At 41.3% G+C, this 17088-nt stretch overlaps 2 protein-coding genes across 2 annotated transcripts; one reads left to right on the forward strand and one right to left on the reverse strand.

Annotated features, from left to right (window-relative positions):
• Positions 1–8856: 8856 nt before the first annotated feature.
• LOC137912634 (large ribosomal subunit protein mL46-like) lies at positions 8857–13270 on the reverse strand. Its single transcript, XM_068756770.1, has 4 exons — positions 13010–13270; positions 11431–11632; positions 10905–11075; positions 8857–9143 (listed from the first exon to the last, which is right to left on the reverse strand). The coding sequence occupies exons 1-4, from the start codon at positions 13268–13270 to the stop codon at positions 8896–8898; spliced, it is 882 nt and encodes a 293-aa protein (XP_068612871.1). The 3' UTR covers positions 8857–8895.
• Positions 13271–13754: 484 nt separating this feature from the next.
• LOC137912616 (small ribosomal subunit protein uS11m-like) lies at positions 13755–16831 on the forward strand. The gene is made up of 6 exons (XM_068756754.1): positions 13755–13913; positions 14123–14275; positions 14395–14493; positions 14985–15114; positions 15971–16036; positions 16657–16831. Exons 1-6 carry the CDS (start codon positions 13825–13827, stop codon positions 16762–16764), a joined length of 645 nt encoding a protein of 214 aa, XP_068612855.1. The 5' UTR covers positions 13755–13824; the 3' UTR covers positions 16765–16831.
• The last annotated feature ends 257 nt before the right edge of the window (positions 16832–17088 follow it).

Raw genomic sequence — 17088 nt, forward strand, 5'->3', positions numbered from 1 at the left:
TACTTGAAATCCATATATTCATACGTTCACACTGGATAAGCGACCAATATAACCATTCTGCTATCTCACTTGACACTTGCGTTTGGAAGCAACTTGGGCCAGAGGCACTGCAGCTGCCTCTGGACCTGTTTGGCCACTTTCTGTCCACAAAGCATCCAAATACCCACACCTCCAAATTTTTGTTTTGTTTTTAGTCTGTGTACAACAGAAACTGAGCTTTTGTTTGAGGTTGATGCATGGTGTGAGTCACAAGAGAGTGAAGCACTGAATTCCAGCAGTGGAATGAATGGCTCCTTTGTCAAATCATCACATCTTGTCAACACTGAGTGAGATGACCTTGTTGTGCTTCAGCAGGTTGGGATGGAGACTCTGCCACCAGCTGGAGTAGGCAGGAGATATTCTTGCTGAGCAGCAGCCAGATCTCTGGTGGATTTCTGAGTACGTTTTTTTTTCAATAGGCAGTGTGAATAGTGGACGTACCAACCAAGCTGAAACACTAAGCTATACAGTGGTGCGTCAAAACTGCATTATGTCTGTTGACCAGCAGGCGACAACTCTGCTGGTTGCAAAGAAAATAAAAAACAACTTTTTATTAATTTGAAGATGACATTAAAAAAAAACAATTTGCAAATATGGAAAAATAATAATACCAATCAAAATTGTTGCTGTTGCAAACATTGGCCTTATGTAACCAAATGGGTATCTTAAGCCCAGCTAGAATGATTTTAGCTTTCTCTGAGCCATAATTTTTATAAGCGCCTGATCAATAATAATAAAATAATAGACACTTACATTTCCTGTGCTCCTACTCAAATAAAATGTGTATTTGCCACGATGTTCCCGCTCATCTTTTGCTGTTTCAGTATTTATTTATTTTACTCTATTGGATTTAAGCTCCACTCATTAATTACCACGCTCATTTCCAGATTGTTTTCTTCACTTTAATACAAAACTTTCCAGCACTCCTTTTGCTGACTGCCTGATTCTGACATTCCTACTCTGTCGAAGAATCCCTGGTAAAAGCCTGATCCCAGACCACGAGTTTAGCCTCTGCCCCTCTTGGTTCCTGTCTGTCTATTCCAGTTACTGTTTGGTGTCCTCTTGCGCAGGTGTGACACGTTCCTACGGATTCTTCCCTGTAAGTGTAGGTTTCTCCTCCCTGACCCGCTTACCTGGGCTCCCCTTGGAACCTACCTGCAGAGAACCCTGCCATTCACCCCCACTCGAGAGACTTCCTATACGTGTGTGCAAGCCCTTGATAATGCTTACCTGCCCATGCCCATTCCTGTGAAAGACTACTATAATTGTGAATTTCATACGCTTGAGTTGTGCTGTATTTGGATCCTATCCAGTATTGTACTTTCTCATTGTGTTGCTGTTGTGGTAGCCACTGTTCTCACTTCTTTATTTTTCTCCACCTCTGTCCTGCACCCATTTACACCCATTCATCCATCCATTTTCATCCGCTTATCCGGGGCCGGGTCACGGGGGCAGCAGCCCAAGCAGGGAAGCCCAGACTTCCCCCCCCCCGGCCACTTCTTCTAGCTCTTCCGGTGGGATCCCGAGGCGTTCCCAGGCCAGCCGAGAGACATAGTCTCTCCAGCGTGTCCTGGGTCTTCCCCGTGGTCTCCTCCCGGTGGGACGTGCCCTGAACACCTCACCAGGCTATTTTTGAATATTCTCCTCCTTTTACCTTCTTCTTATTTGGCCTAGTTTGGAGACTTTGCTATCTAATTTTCACCATCCTCTCTTTGACATGAGTATCTCATAAACATATTTTTGTCTCTCCACCAACACACAAATAAACCATGACTATTAATTCACACAATACTTGCTTTAAAAAAAAAAAAGCCAAAACCTCACTGTGGTCAAGTGGAGCTCGGTGACCTGAAACATGAAAGCTACTGGTCAGCATTTGCCGTAGCCCTCCACGTCCTCTCCACAGCAGCCCATCTCCTCCTCACCCCCACAGTGCTGAGCTGTGGACTTGGGGCCCGTAAAGAGGTTTAGGTGCAAACAAACAGCCCATTTAGTAGCATGTCTTCTCCATTTAGGCCATCATTACGGCCCTCAAGGCCCTGGCTCAGCATTGAATTATGAATTAAGTTGTCAGGAGACCTCTGCTCATGAGCTGAGGGGGTCATTTAAATTTAATTTGAAAAGGGATTCTGTTAAGAATGTATGCTCAGCAACTTCCTGTGGAATGTCTCCATCAGAGTGAAGAGGGGTATTCACAGACAAGGGCAAATGAAATAAAAATGGCTGAAAGAGCATTGACTGGCTGTAATAAAGTATAGACTATAGAGCATAATGGAATGAACTACATAAGACAGCGATGCAGAAATGATTTTAGAAAAAAATTATCAAAGCTGATTTTTTTTGTAGTCAGAATATTTTTACTTGCAGATGTCTTGCGCGAGGCATTGCTTCACCTCGGAGGATTAAAGTTCTGCTGAGCTGAGAGAAACTAGCACGTCCCTGCTGGAACTCAGTTTGTTATGATCATTCCTGATTCTCTAAAAGATTCTGCTAAAATGTATCCTACTGGAAAAAAATGTAAATCAATTATTGAAAAAACAGCGTAAAGTAAAGCCGTGTTTCTTGTGTAAAAATAAAGATTGTATTATTATTATTATCATTTTTATGGTATTACTATTATTATTATATTACAAGCTACATATGTGTGAGTGTAATAAATAGCAGGTATAAAGTACAGGCTGTAACTGTAGACAAAACAAGATTGCCAACCATCAGTATACCTAAAAGAAGAAGAATTGAGAGAAAAATGTACACAAGTTGCCATGATTCTTTCATTTCAACAAATATTGGCCATATGTGATGCTGCGTGGAAACAAAGAAATACAGTGATTGCAACTATTATAGGAACTTCTGAGAACGAACTAAGCAGATATAACAGCAGATAGAGCCTCTTTGCTCACTTGAACAGGAAACAGCCGAGTAATTACATGAATGTTAGCACTTTTTATCCCTATTGAACCGCATCAATCAAAAGTGAAGCCTGTGAACCTTCACCTCAAATGCCATCAGACACAGCTGACCAATGATGCAACGGTTTCCCAGCTCTCCCGCTGCTTGTCAATGCTACTGCTGCCCTTGAATGCGTAACGCTGCCCGCACTTTCACCCCACCAGCACCCACCTGTAGACTCCAGGGGGTTCATGAAGTTGGACCCCAGATGAAAAACACAAACTATTCTATGCTCCACTGTTATTATAATAAACATTTCAAACTCTTTCTGCGGTGCCTTCTTAGATGTCACACTAAAAAATGTACATAAAGGTCTATCAATGGCTGACTCGAACATGTTCTTAAAGGTAGAAGTCATTTACAGAGATTAAAGACATTCTTTGTAATGCCTCATGGGAAAGATGCTGCAGTGCATTGTAGTTCAACCAGCAGACAGTATTTAAATGGGTCTTCTACATGCACTATATACAACACAGTGTGGCATAGTCCCCTGGGCCTTCCATTCAAAAGCTGCTTTTGTCATTGCACAAATGTTCTGCAGAGTATGTTTGGTTCACAGTCTGTTAACGATGATAGCGCCGTCATACGGGCTCGTCAGTTCCACCATCTCTGCTAATAACCTTCTCGATCAGGCTGTGACTTTCCTACCTTCCGGCCAGATGTGTGGGTCTGCTGCAGCAGCTGTTGTCCCTCAGATCTCAGAGGACTCCGATGGGAAACATTGCCAAAGCAGAGCCATTCGGAAATCCCTCAGCGACCGTTGCCCATCATCGGAAAGGTTTTTGGAATGGGACCCGACCCTTCACAAGCCGCTGCCAACAATTCATCTAGAACAATCGGCATCTATGCATCTATGCATCCAAACACCTCTCATCTGATTCTGCACATTTGCAGGTTGGCAGTTGTTCTAGATTTGTAGCTTTTAGTTCAGGTTGAAATCAAACACTTCTGTCTCCGCTCTTTAGACATTATTATACAGTATTGAACCAGTGAACTCGCTCCAGCCTTCCTCCCATATGCTGCCAGTGACCCAGAGATGTCACAATGCTTCCATCCAGCTGGGGGTTGGTGGTGAACCTCCAACTCCAGCAGCCTATCAGATAGAATGTAGGTTTGAAATGGAGGCGGGACTGTGCTGGACGGTGGTGATGGTGGAAGTCGGGGTCAGTAAAGGGATAGTCTGTCCTGACAAAATGTCACCATGCTGCTCTGTAAGGGTATGACCTTACCTTCTTGCTGTCCATTCACACTGTTTTACTATCCTTCCTGACACCTCATTTGTCATCCATCCATCCATCCTCCACCTCCGCCACCCAACCCACACAACAGTCTGTTTTGGATTGACAGATCCCTGGGAAGGGGGGAAGGATCCGGGGCGATACGAAGGAGGTGGCAGCTCCAGTCAGGAGGAGTCACTCCGCAGGGTAGAGGTCTGACTGGCAGACACAGTCGTGTGTGTGTGTGTGTGTGTGTCTGTATGTGAATGTGTGTGTGTAAAACATAAAAAGAAGGGGCAGTATACAGATACAATTATACAAATTTAAATCTGATATACCTATATATGTAATAAATTATATATAACATCACAAATGCTTTATTACCAGCAAAATAACTGACACCCTGCTTTATTCATAAAGAAGATAGGAATGGAATGGTCTGGAGGAATGAAGATGTCTACTGCAGACTGGGACAGGAGGAGGAGGAGGCAGGAGTAGCGTCTGCCGTCTCCAACTGTTCATCGCACACAGGCTCTTGCTCCATCCTAATGGATGCAGAGTCGCTCGAGCCAGACTTACACAAAGCCGGAACAGCCAGCAGTAAATGATGAAAGATTTGATCTGATGATTTTCGAGGTTGATACAGCATCACACTGCACTATCTGTCGTACAGAAACGATCTCTCATAAATTCACACATTCTCATTTTTCATCATTAGGCCTCACCATTCGGAATAAAAATGAGCATTTTGTAGGGAAAAAATATGCTACAAAAAAAAAAAAAACCTTCCATTCATCTCTCGCTCAGGGCTGCATTATCTTTTCTGTTTGGAGCGCTGGGTCAATGCTGTGACTGCCTCCTCACCTCCTCACATAGTTTCCTTCACAGCTGTAATTTGCTAACGCTGTAGCCGCAAGTTGTACCGGGTCATTGAATCTGCTCAGATTTCCCGAGATTGCCTTGTGCTAATTGATTTACTAGAGATTCTTATAATAACAATGAATTAAACGGGGGAATTTTGGTAACAGACCAGTCCACCACCCTGGCTGTGTGAAAGCAGCCAGCCACACAATAGGTGCTGCATTTGTTGCATGCCTCTGACCTCTGATACATGTCTCTGATACAGTTATGGATACTCGTGTGGTAGAAATCCAGTGTTCTGAGGTTGTAAGATCGGATTTTTGCAGTTTGTTACTCAGCGTATCTTATAGTCGTGCACTGACAACACAGAAAATGCAAGATACCAGTAGCTTGAATATCTCCCTGGTGCAGCACAAAGTATTAATGTCTTCTTTCAAGGTTTACTCATCCTTTTCTTCAGCCCTGGCTTAATATATTAAAGGCCCCAAAAACACATCTGTTACTGCGAGACATGAGATCCTACATGAATACTGTTCTCGTTATTTCATGTGGGTAATTTATATTTTATGGGTGTTACCACTGCTTTAAGGCGGGTAATGGTTGGAAGGAAAATATGTCCCATACTTGGAAACACTAAATGGTTGAGGAGTTGCCTGTTTCTGAAGTAGATTAGACAACTTAATGTGCTTTCTGAAATGAGTGTTTATGCATATTAGTCACCCACCTATGTTTTTAAGGACTTTAATTCAGCTAAGATATCACTTATCACGTAATTTCTCACATTCTGCTGCTTTGTAATGTGTGCATGTGTAATGACAATGACATTTAATCTAACCTAAGGTATTGTTAGGTGTTTAGGAACGCTGGTGAGCATTCTCTCACCACCGGTTAACAAAAAGGCAAAACTCCCTTGTCAGAACTTGACAGCTACGTAAGAGCAGAACAAAATGGGACTGAAAGTGTGTCTGTTCCAGAATGATTATGGGTATGAAATTGATGCGGTGCTGTTTGCACTGCAGGATGGGAGCGTGGAACTAAGCAGGGTGGTGGTTAAGGCGCTTAATGTGGTCCAACTCAGTCGGGCTCCACGTCTTCCTCTGAGCCACGCGCCTTACCGGCATGTTTGTGTGCTTTATTGTGTCATCCATAAAGTCTAAATAACCTTCTTTATCAAATGTTTTAGGTAAGCTGCAGCAAATGACTGGCCTGCTCTCAGTCAATTCATTTGCATAAAATAAAAAACATCTTGCGTGTGTGAACGCAGCTCTGAGGGTTGTGTTCGCCTGCATTTTTTTTATGTGAGCAGAGATTGATTCAAGTTGACTCTACACAGCACTCGTCTGTTTCCTACAGATGGTTGCTGTCCTCTGGAGTCAAGCTTTGTTCATTAACTGCAAATGACACTGATAAGTCCTAGTGTCTGTCTGTCTGTCTGTCTGAGCCCACTATCACTGGCTGGCCAAGGTTCTGCCAAAAGATATGTCCAAAGCAAACACCAAAGTTCATGTACACAAAAATAGCAAATAATACATGTACATGTAATGCTGATCTGCTATCAGCATTACAGAAGAGGAGACACTGATGATATTATCTCAGGTCACCCAAATGAAGCCGAGTCCCTCAGTCTGACTGTGAACTTCAAAGGATTACAAGAATAAGGTGGACAGAAAAAAAAATCAGCATTTACTTTAAAATCAGTTTGAAATCCCGAGTGCGACTCAGACTGGTGTGAAGGCGACCGTGTGGCTCTGTTTGTGTGCCACCGTTTCTAAAGCTGCAGCACAGCTTGAGAAAGCATCAGCCGTCTCCAAGGCGCCTCATCCTCAGCATTTACCGCCTTTCTTTTACCCTTTTCAGTGCCAAAAAAAAACTTCAAGACCTTTCTGTTGACATTTGCTATCCTGTTGCCATCACGTGTTATCTAATTGGATGTAGAGGTAGATTGTGAGTCAGCCTCCAGCAGAAAGGGGGGTGAGGCGTTCATGAGCCCCTGCCTCTGCCTCTCTATGCCTGTTGGGGTGTTTGGGCGAGCTTGAACTTTTGTATGATACCAACACCATAAAATAAACCGACAGACTGTACAAATCTTTCTGTTTCAATATTATTTGGTAATAGAAAATGTATCGATTGTTACACAAAAATTAGAAACACTTTTTATATAAGTGCTTCACTGATTTTGCTCATCATTAATGATATTGGCAGCTTGTGATAGCCTGTCTATATTCACCCTGCAGGGTGCTTCATAGTTTATTTTTAATGCTCAATGCTCAAGTCTTTTTGATGTCCTGATCATGCTGGAGTTTGGAGGGTTGTACCTTGGCAGCATTTTGTTTGTTTTTTCAGCATTTATCTATCCTGTTATTATTTTGCCCATAGCAAACTGGGATAGACTCCAGCAACTCCTGTGATACCGATCAGAGCTGAAAGCTGTGAAAGTAAAGATAGAAAAATCAGACACTAAAGTCATTAACTCTTTGTCCCTGCAGATTCAAATGGAAAGAATGGGCTGATCTCTGGGAGTGGATTGGGAACATCACAATGCTCTTACCTCAGACAAATTATCGTAGCTATTCCACAGGAACATTAGCCTGCTACGATGGATATTTTCAGTATGAGTGAGCAGAAGCCAAGTTGAACAGAAAAGCTCTCTGCAGTCCCTCTCTCAGGTCACCACACAGGCATAATTATGCATCTCCTGACAGGGCTGCTCTGCAGCTGGTGTGTAAACACTGCCATCTATCGTTAGACACTGACAATCTGCCTTCGTCCGGGGCTCAGTAGTTCACCACCGGGAGCCCCAGCAGGCCCACACAGATCAGCATTCAGTGGGAACTCCAACCGGCAGCGATGCCGTTTGGTGCTCAGTATTCAGAGCTCAATATTAAGTCATTAAATGCAGCAGCTCTCAAAAGCCAAAACACTTCCAGCAAGACACATGCTATTAAGTTAATGATTGCCATTTAAGCTAATAATCCTCTGGCCAGACACAATGTGTTTATGGTAAGATTACAGATTTTAGGAAATGTGCATGAATGGTCCTAGGCTTGGATTTATCCGTCAGAATTAATAGCATTTCCCGAAATGCACTCACTCTCATATCAACCATGAGGACATGGTGAGGATTATCGCTCCAGCATCATTTAGAGAATGTTGGGGCATTCAAGCGGGAAGCTTGCATATTTAACTGCTTTTCGATCAAACACCGGTACTTTACCTGGGAGAATCCAAGACAGTATATAATAACTTTCTGACCAAATATTTGAAATATTTTCATGGTTTATATTACACTTTTCTTTTATGTCCTTGATTTGAGCCTTACTTTAGAAGCTGGTATTTTGTTAATGTTCACTTATGAGCCCTCTTTCTGACTTGTGTTATTCATTTATTTTCCTCATATTTGTCTATCGTCAATGTCAAAATGTCATCTAGTGAATTATCTTTCATTAGGCTACTCATGAAAAACACCATGAGGCCTTTCTTTTTGCCAATTTCTTTTACTAATGTATTCACTTGTTTGAATGTGCGGGAATTCTGGAGAATTATTTTTGCACCAGTCCTAATAATCTAGGATCAATAATAAATGAAGACTTCCTATCACTAGCATTGATTCCCTGAGCCACACTTTGCGTAAAAACACACAAAAAAAATTACTTTGCATCGACTTTCTACTTCTTATAAGCCAAAGTTGAGAACGGGTCTTATTTTAAGATGCCAGCATGAATCCAACTTAGTGGCATTAAACATATAGGTCAGTTCTGAGAGTAAAATAATTAAAAGAAAACATGATGCGTGCGTTGAAAAGCAATTTATTTATACAATGAAATGCACGTCACAGACAGAGAATGAAGCGGTTGACCTTCTGCATGTACGCTGGTTTCAGGTAGCCCTGCAGTTCACTTTTCTTCACCCACTGAAACGAAGCGTGCGTGTTTGCAAGGGGAGCCTGGCCTGACAGAAAGGCTTTGAAGAAGAAGACTTTTGTTCCGGCAGAGTCCTCCGTCCGAACAGCGCTGGGCAGTTTGTACTTGTATACTCCGCAGGGGGCGTTGCTAAGAAAGGTTCCCTGGATACCAGCAACTGTAAGGATAGAGGAGGCGGTGAGTTCATTCAGCTGAAGACAATAAAGTTCAGCTGAAGAGCAGATTTATACACTGTGTGGATGTATCACACAATATTCTGCATTAATCCAGTCTCATATAAAAACCATGTTCTCCCTCTTGGCTCAATATGCAGCAGCACGCCCATGTTGGAGTGTTCACTTCCCACCGAGTCTGAGCTAAGACTCAAACACACGACACACACTCATGTCAAGTGGAAAATCTTAATGGGCAAAGATTGATGGAGTTTGCACAATAAAAGATCAAGTGGTGAGGAAACAGTTTAGCATTCTTGGTCAATGCCTTTTTGTTCCCATTAAATGGAGAGAAGAAGAAATATGTTAAATACGTTGACTGTTCGTAACAGCATCACTGAAGCGCGATGGGCGTGATCCCCGCCCGGCATTATCATATCTGTTGCTGATCAATGAGATTTTCCCTGACCTACAGCTGACTGATAAGTGGGCACCACAGCCTGCAGCCAACTGCTGCAATACGACATTCTGATGGTATATTATAATACATAATGTCTCATGCATTAATTTCATTTGAGGATGGCTGGATAATATGGGAGATTATACTGAACATACACAGCTATTTTAGATAAGACCACATTAAACTTAAATGAATGGAAGGATAAAACTGGGTCATTGCAGCGTCCAGGATTCGGCTGTAACTACAGTAAAAAAAAAAAAAACAAAGCAAATGGAGCGTGTTAACAATAATGCGAGCTGTAACGGCACCGTACATGAAGCCTCAAGCTATGGGTTTCAGAGCAATTGAAATACATCATAAACATTTTCCCACTTGCCCTCTTCACTCGCCTGTGTCTGTCCCTCCCCCCCCCCCCCCATTTGTATTTTGTTTATGGCTGGTTTTGCCCTAAAGAGAGCCCAGAACCAACAATAAATGAGGCATTAAAGAATTTAACAAAACAGATAAAAAAAACATAAAAAAAAAAAAAAACATTGTCCACCATAAAGTAAATGCAATTTAAGCGGCACTGACAAAAGGGTAAGGAGCTCCGGCATTTCCATGTGGTTTTACTGTTGGCTCCGCTATCGCACAGACAAAAAAAGTCAGATCATCCAGTCAGGCTGCCTGACTAGAAGCAGATGGTGTCATTATTCTGAAGCCATTATGTTGCGCAATCAACATTTACTTCATGATGATATGTTAAAAAAAAAAACACTTGTCTATTGCCAGTTTTCAAAGTGCATTGATAATAGAGGCACGTCGCTAACCGCTGCCGTGCCATGAATATTGGAAATAGCAGTTTCTGAATGCACAAACTTGCAATAAGTATTTCAGAGGGCCATTATTTGCTATATTTTAGAGATTCAAATGGCAGCTATAGACTTCAGACCAATTTAAGAACAGGTAAATATTTTACTGCAACATGTTTAAGATGTAAAAAAACAACAGGAAAATAATTCTAATTCAGGGAGAATACAATCTGTGATACCTGCAGGGGATATAGTTTAACTAGAAAAGCACTTGCAGAGCGCAGACCTCCGCCGAGCACCTCAGTCTCCTTATATTGTGATTTACACCAAACAATGACCCTAAATTTATTTTATCTATATTTTTAGATGTTTAAATGTTTCTGCAGAGTTTCCGGAACTCAACAGAATTCAATAAAATTCAAGGAAACGATTCATTCATTTTCGGCATAAAATATAAGCAGCCGATACCTGATACCTGATTGTATCAGCCCATTAAAAACTCGTGTTCATATTACCTGGCAGGGAAGTCAGGGCTCTCTCTGCCGTCTGCCGCAACGTTTCTCCTTCTTGCCACTGAGTCTGAGGCAGCAGCCACAGTTTCTCACTGCCAACCTGCTGTTCAGCCAGTAGAAGCAGCGAGTCAGCCAGGCAGCGCTCCGGTGAGGTCAAGTCCTTATCTACATCAGCTAAAGAAGAGAAAAGGCCGTCAGCTATTGAGCAAAATCCACATAAACTTTGTAAATGTCACAAGGAAGAAAATGCAAATTTGGAGCGCTGGAGCAAATAAACTTTGAATGAAGCAGGCAAAGGGAGTACCGTCAGTTTCTTCCCTTCCTGGTTATTTATATTAAATTCAAGTTGCACACAGAATACTAAATTCTTTTCTCCATTCTGTTTTACTCTATGACATGATGATAAATGACTGCAGAAAGACAAACCGCTGAATAGCATTTTCTGTTTCATTAGGCACATATCTGTAATAATCCCATATGTCTTCAGTGTCTTTGCCGGTGAAAAATTGGATCAATTTCCTAAACTGACCTCTGACTCTCAAAGCTGGCTGGAAGCTCTTCAGCTTCTGCTCCCACATGTCATCCAGGTCTTGAGCCAAAAGAATATCCTGGTCCCCATGGCCGTCCTCTTCATCCGAGTCATAATCGTTTGCCTGTTGACGGAGCCTCCTCTCTGCATCCTCCAGAATCCGCAGCTCGTGGTCTGACATCACGCTCTTCTCCAGCTCCATCTGAAATAAGGTCAGACGAGGTCGCCATCTCAAACTGTTGGATCCTTTGCAAACCAATCTACCGACCTGATTTTTGAAAGTTTTGTTTGCCATCTATCTACTAATCGAGGCAGATCAAGATCATCATGATCTAACCCACATTCCTGTGTCTCTCTAATAAAGACATGCGTGTTGAAGTGTCATAGCGTGATGGGATTTAAATGGGGAAAATTATTTTATTTTGATGATCCTACCGTAAATATTTCCTGACTAACCATTAACATTCACCTCAGCATCAAAAGCATTTCTAGAATGCTGAGCTAGTATTATTCATCATGTCATAATTTGGCTGTGGGTTGATCTGTGCTGATTATTAATTAATTATTATATAATCATCTTTGGTATTCATATCGACATTGCAGAGTAAGACTTTTACACCATAAACCACGTTGAGAATGTTCACAATACATCTTACAATAAAGGGCTTATGGCATGCCGTTCAGGAACTTATTTTATATATATATCAAAAGTGAGGTCTGAGAATATGGACCAAACTCCGGAATATATATAACATTCTATCTAATAAATATATTCATCATCTTCATCACGGCGCTGCTGCGATCTTGTGTCATTAATAGACGAGTATCACTGAGCGAGTCAGCTCGAAATCTAGTGCCGGCAATCCTCAATAATGAGGAGATAATGAACGCCCTGGTGAATGTGTACTATTTTCAAATATATATTCGGTGCATGGTTTCATATATATATTCCGTGTGCATGGTTTCATATATATATTCCGTGTGCATGGTTTCATATATATATTCCGGAGTTCGGTCCATATTCTCAGACCTCACTTTTGATATATATATATAATAAGTTCCTGAACGGCATGCCATAAGGGCCTACAGTAAGCAAGGGCCCTTCATGGACCTATAGAGCCATACATTGAAATGCCCCTGACTATGACATTTCAAGATAATAATTTATTCTGTGAGCTGAACATACTGTCTAGAACTCTTATCTTCATTACAGTATGTTTAATTGTCATTTAACAATTAAACATTGTTTTAAAAAGCACATCTCACTAATAATGAGTCGTATTATTTAACTATGCGGGTCATTAAAGCGTCGACATATGATAATTGTATAACTGTAAACAAAATGTGCGCTTTTCTGGTACTAATAGAGATGGAAATGTCAATAGTCAGCCATTGCGTGTTTTTAGCACAGGTCTGCTGGGTCTTCAATATTTCGGTGTTTAGCTTCTCCTACTATGACGGTGCGCAGGTTCCACGGGAACACCGGCGATTGGGCAGCTTTGGATGGCCAGTTTTGATACATGAATATGAGACTGTTTTGCTGATAAGAATATGACTGTTTCGTTTTGAATAAACACACCTGACACATCAAATCTTTGAAGCGCTGCTCCATTAAGGTGCAGTCCGCTGAAACGACCGGGAGGCGTTGCAGGCACACCGCTGCCACCAAAGTCCACGGAGCAGTCGCTCTTTCTACTCCATCTTTAGTCTGACAAGTAGCCGCACAAACAGAAGCGCTGAAAAACGGACGACAGCCCGTGTTCCGGACTGCTGTCCCGCTACAACAAGAAAGAAAGCGTAGGACAGACCGAGTCGCCACTCTCCTACAGGGCGCCGCCATCTTCTCCCGAGACGTTCACGAAAACTCGTAACAGTATAAGAATGAATTTCAGACCCACCGTTCCTCAGGTGATCGCAAAATAAAACATACATACAATCAGTAACTCAATTTAAATGGTCTTTTTAATTCATATGAATTATGAGACCGCATCGATTGTTGCTTGAGGACGCTAACCCTGTGTGGATAGTTATGTTACCGAGGTTTTGTGAAGGCAGCAAAGTTATTTTCTTTTACCCACAATCCTGTGCAGGACAACGAATGATCTATTAAGGCAAACATGGGGGGAATTGTAATATAAATACTTTGAAATATACACTTATATATCAGTATATATACTACCACAATTAAAGAGTGTTTAATATCAAAAAACCAACACAAAACATTAAAACTTCTACCCCAATATTTCGACCGTAAAAGTATATATAATTTTATTATACACTCCACCCCTCGAAGATATTACTGACTTCGTCTGGATTTGCAGCTTTTTCAATGTCACGTTTTTCGTGTGTCGCATAGCTGACCTAGCAATACAATTGTTTTTAAACGTGTCAAACATGTATAAATTAAATTGTATATTGGTTAGTTCAGCGAATAACATATACCGACAGCTAAGCGCCTCCCTAAACTCAAATGTGAACTCGCTGTAAGTGTCATTTTGGGTATACCTTTTTAGCATCCTTATCAGCTAACGGCTAATTCTGATTAAGTCATTCTGCTGCATGTTGGGACTTGTGTAGCATCAGCTGATGTTCATATAACACTTATGGCAATCATGTCCGTGTTAGCGGCGGACACTGTTTTTTGTTTGTTTTTTACAGTGGTGCTAATAAACTGTTTTGTGCCTGTCGTTAGATGTGGAAGCAATGGGCTGCACAGAGCTATATGCACCACTGCTGTCAGACTTGCGGATGCTGCAGCTCCTACCACTGAGGAAACATTATGCACCACTGCTGTGAGACTTGATGCTGCAGCTCCCACCACTGAGGAAACATCCGGGGAATTCAGGTCAGTCACGTCCACAAACAGTTCTTGTTAAAACCCTGGCCACTATCTGTCAGCTGACAAGAGGATTCTCTACAGTAAAGTAAGTCTGATGAGATGGTATCGCGTCTTTCGTCCCTCAGCTACTTTCCTCCAATGCCTGGTGAGAAAAGTTTATTGAGATGGGATGGCAAGACCTTTGAAGAGTTACCAATCGCACACATTAAAGCCACATTCAACAAGTAAGTAGAACCTGCTTGTAAAACTACAGTGTGAAGTTTTACTCGTGCTCTCACTCCATTATAGCATCATTTGCATTGTGTAAACCTGCATCCGTGAGTTTTAGATATGTGGAGATATTAAATGAGATTAATGAAAGTAAATCTTTGTTAAAACAACATAAGTTAGGTCAGTGTATCCTAAAGTGATCTAATGAAGAAACTGTTGAGTACAAATGAATCTAATATATATTTAGAATGTTCTGGGGGGGATCTAGTGACTGATGAGTTAAGTAAAAGGGAATTTGTGCAGCTCCATGAAGCACAAAATGCTTGTGGAAGACAAGCAGGCAACTACAGAACACTTCACTCAGATCCTAAGCTGTGCCACATATCAGTTGCTCTGCGACTCCAGTCAAACCAGTTGCGCGTGATATGTAACTTGCAATCAGTGTGAATGAGTGTCAAATATATGTTTTTGTTGAAAGATGAAAATGTGTCTTGTCCTGTGCCAGCACACACATCCAGGTGACTGACAGCGCAGGACTGCCAATTACCAGGGTGTCTTGTGGAACAGAAGGCTTTAAGAATGTTAAGAAATCTACACCCATCGCTGCTCAGACTACCGGCATCTCTGCTGGGGCGGTAAGGTCCACATATGCTCCGTGTTGAACCTATAATTCCATAATGAGAGATCAGGTCCCGTGTTTACATCTTGAGATCTGTCTCTTTAAAACTGAGTACATAAATAATGAAAACTCCAGTTCCTTTAGGGTGTATTCAGCTGCCGATGCAGATTTATCTTATCTGAAGTGCCTTATTAACAGTTTGAAAATCACAGCATCAGTCATTTTCATCACTTTAGATTATTTATTTATTTTTGTCAGTGACGATCAGTAACTTTTTTTTTACATTTCAAATAACGCCATCGACAGTCTGCTTGAGCCACACCTCACGTTAAGGCCAACACCCCCATGGGGGCACAGATGGGAAGTGAATTTGCTGCATGGACAGCATGAGCATGTGAGGCATGAAGACAGAGACCGGAATATCTCAACAAGCTGCCTTCTTTATGACTCTGATAGGCTGCAGTTGATCTGTACTTTCCTTTGAACAGTGTTGGCTATAACAAGGTTAACGTCACACTATTCTGCAGGAAATGCTCTGGGGGGGGGGAATAGTCCGCACAGTTACAAAGCTTTAAGTAGCGTGTTTTACATGAACAGAGTATTTACTTTCGCTCTGCTTTGAATGGCGTCTGCGCTCAATTCAAAGCGTGTAGGAGACAAGCCAGTCTCAGGATAGACCAGTTACTGCAGGCCAGTAGAAACAAGATGCACTCAAAACATTGAGTTTTTTTTGTTACAGTTCGCCATTCATTGACTATTTAGACCTTTAACTTTCACATCATTTATTTGTCATAATGAGCTCTGCCATATACAATTTAAGTAGCTGTTCTTATTAAACGGTGTTTGCTGATCTGTTTTTCTCTCCTGCACAGAAAGCCAAAGTAAAGGGAGTGAAATTTGTCCGAGTTGTGGTCCAAGGTCTTGGTCTCGGACGTCTGGTCAGTGTACAGAGGAAACTGTTATTATTGTGCATTCTTGGTTGGGGAGCCCATTTCACTTTATCTGTAGGATTAATAAAGTCATAAATATTTAATATCAAACTATTCAAATAGCAAATAATTTCATTTTAATGTACTGATTATTTGTCATTGAAATGATTTAGTCAATAAAATGAACAAAACAAAGAAAATTTACATTGTTTTTTGTAATTGTTCACGATTTTAATGATGTAAAACAAATTCAAGAAGCAAATGCACACAATTGAAAACCTAGAATTATAAAATGTTATTCTTTAATTTATTACATCGACCGACTATAGTTTTATCTGATAACTAGTGGTATCCATTTATTATTATTATTTTAATAAATGCATTGTAACTTCAGAAGTAATGCCAGTCTAGAAATTTAGAAACCATAAATAAGTCTAATGGGCCCATAGCAATGAAGTGTCCACTGTACTGGCGTAACAGTGGGACAGGAACTAAAATAATCCTGGCTCTCCCTGAAGAAATAAGACCTCAAATGTATTTTTATATCGAGGATGAGTTTGAGAGTTTTAGACTCCTCGATCTGTTTCTTTTAGATTTTTTTAATGAATGTGTTTTTCTCTTTTGTGCAGTCAGCAATCCAAGGCCTGGTTATGGGAGGCCTGGAGGTTGTATCAATCACTGACACCACCCCCGTGCCACACAATGGATGCCGCCCACGGAAAGCTAGAAGACTTTGACCTCTGCAAACTGGAAAGCACTGCAGAGGAGGAAATGGCTGTTATAATATTCTAATAAAGTGTTTTGTGTATCAAATTCCTGTTTTTATTTTAAATTCATAGTCTGGATTTAATTTAATTGACTTGGGAGTTCCTGATGTTCCTGCAGCAGTGTGTGAATTGTGCTTTTCGTACTTTCCTCTTAGCTTTCCCTCCCTCCTAAAGCACACTTCTAATAAATAAGATAGAGTAAAACAATATGCACCCACATATTAAAGCTCTGACTGAAGGACTTTACTTTGTACCAGCAGGAAAACATGAAACGGCTGCTGACAGATAATATTG

This window comes from Brachionichthys hirsutus, unplaced genomic scaffold, assembly GCF_040956055.1.
Source record: "Brachionichthys hirsutus isolate HB-005 unplaced genomic scaffold, CSIRO-AGI_Bhir_v1 contig_202, whole genome shotgun sequence".
Taxonomy (NCBI): Eukaryota; Metazoa; Chordata; class Actinopteri; order Lophiiformes; family Brachionichthyidae; genus Brachionichthys; species Brachionichthys hirsutus.

Bases quoted from the DNA above. Each gene is read 5' to 3' on its own strand.
- LOC137912616 (XM_068756754.1), top strand. From the start codon at position 13,825: ATGTATAAATTAAATTGTATATTGGTTAGTTCAGCGAATAACATATAC. The intron at 14,276-14,394 runs GTCAGTCACGTC...TTCGTCCCTCAG, and splicing joins GAAACATCCGGGGAATTCAG to CTACTTTCCTCCAATGCCTG. The intron at 14,494-14,984 runs GTAAGTAGAACC...GTCCTGTGCCAG, and splicing joins ATTAAAGCCACATTCAACAA to CACACACATCCAGGTGACTG.
- LOC137912634 (XM_068756770.1), bottom strand. From the start codon at position 13,270: ATGGCGGCGCCCTGTAGGAGAGTGGCGACTCGGTCTGTCCTACGCTTT. The intron at 11,076-11,430 runs GTCAGTTTAGGA...TCTCTTCTTTAG, and splicing joins GCCAGCTTTGAGAGTCAGAG to CTGATGTAGATAAGGACTTG. The intron at 9,144-10,904 runs GTAATATGAACA...CTATCCTTACAG, and splicing joins AGCCCTGACTTCCCTGCCAG to TTGCTGGTATCCAGGGAACC.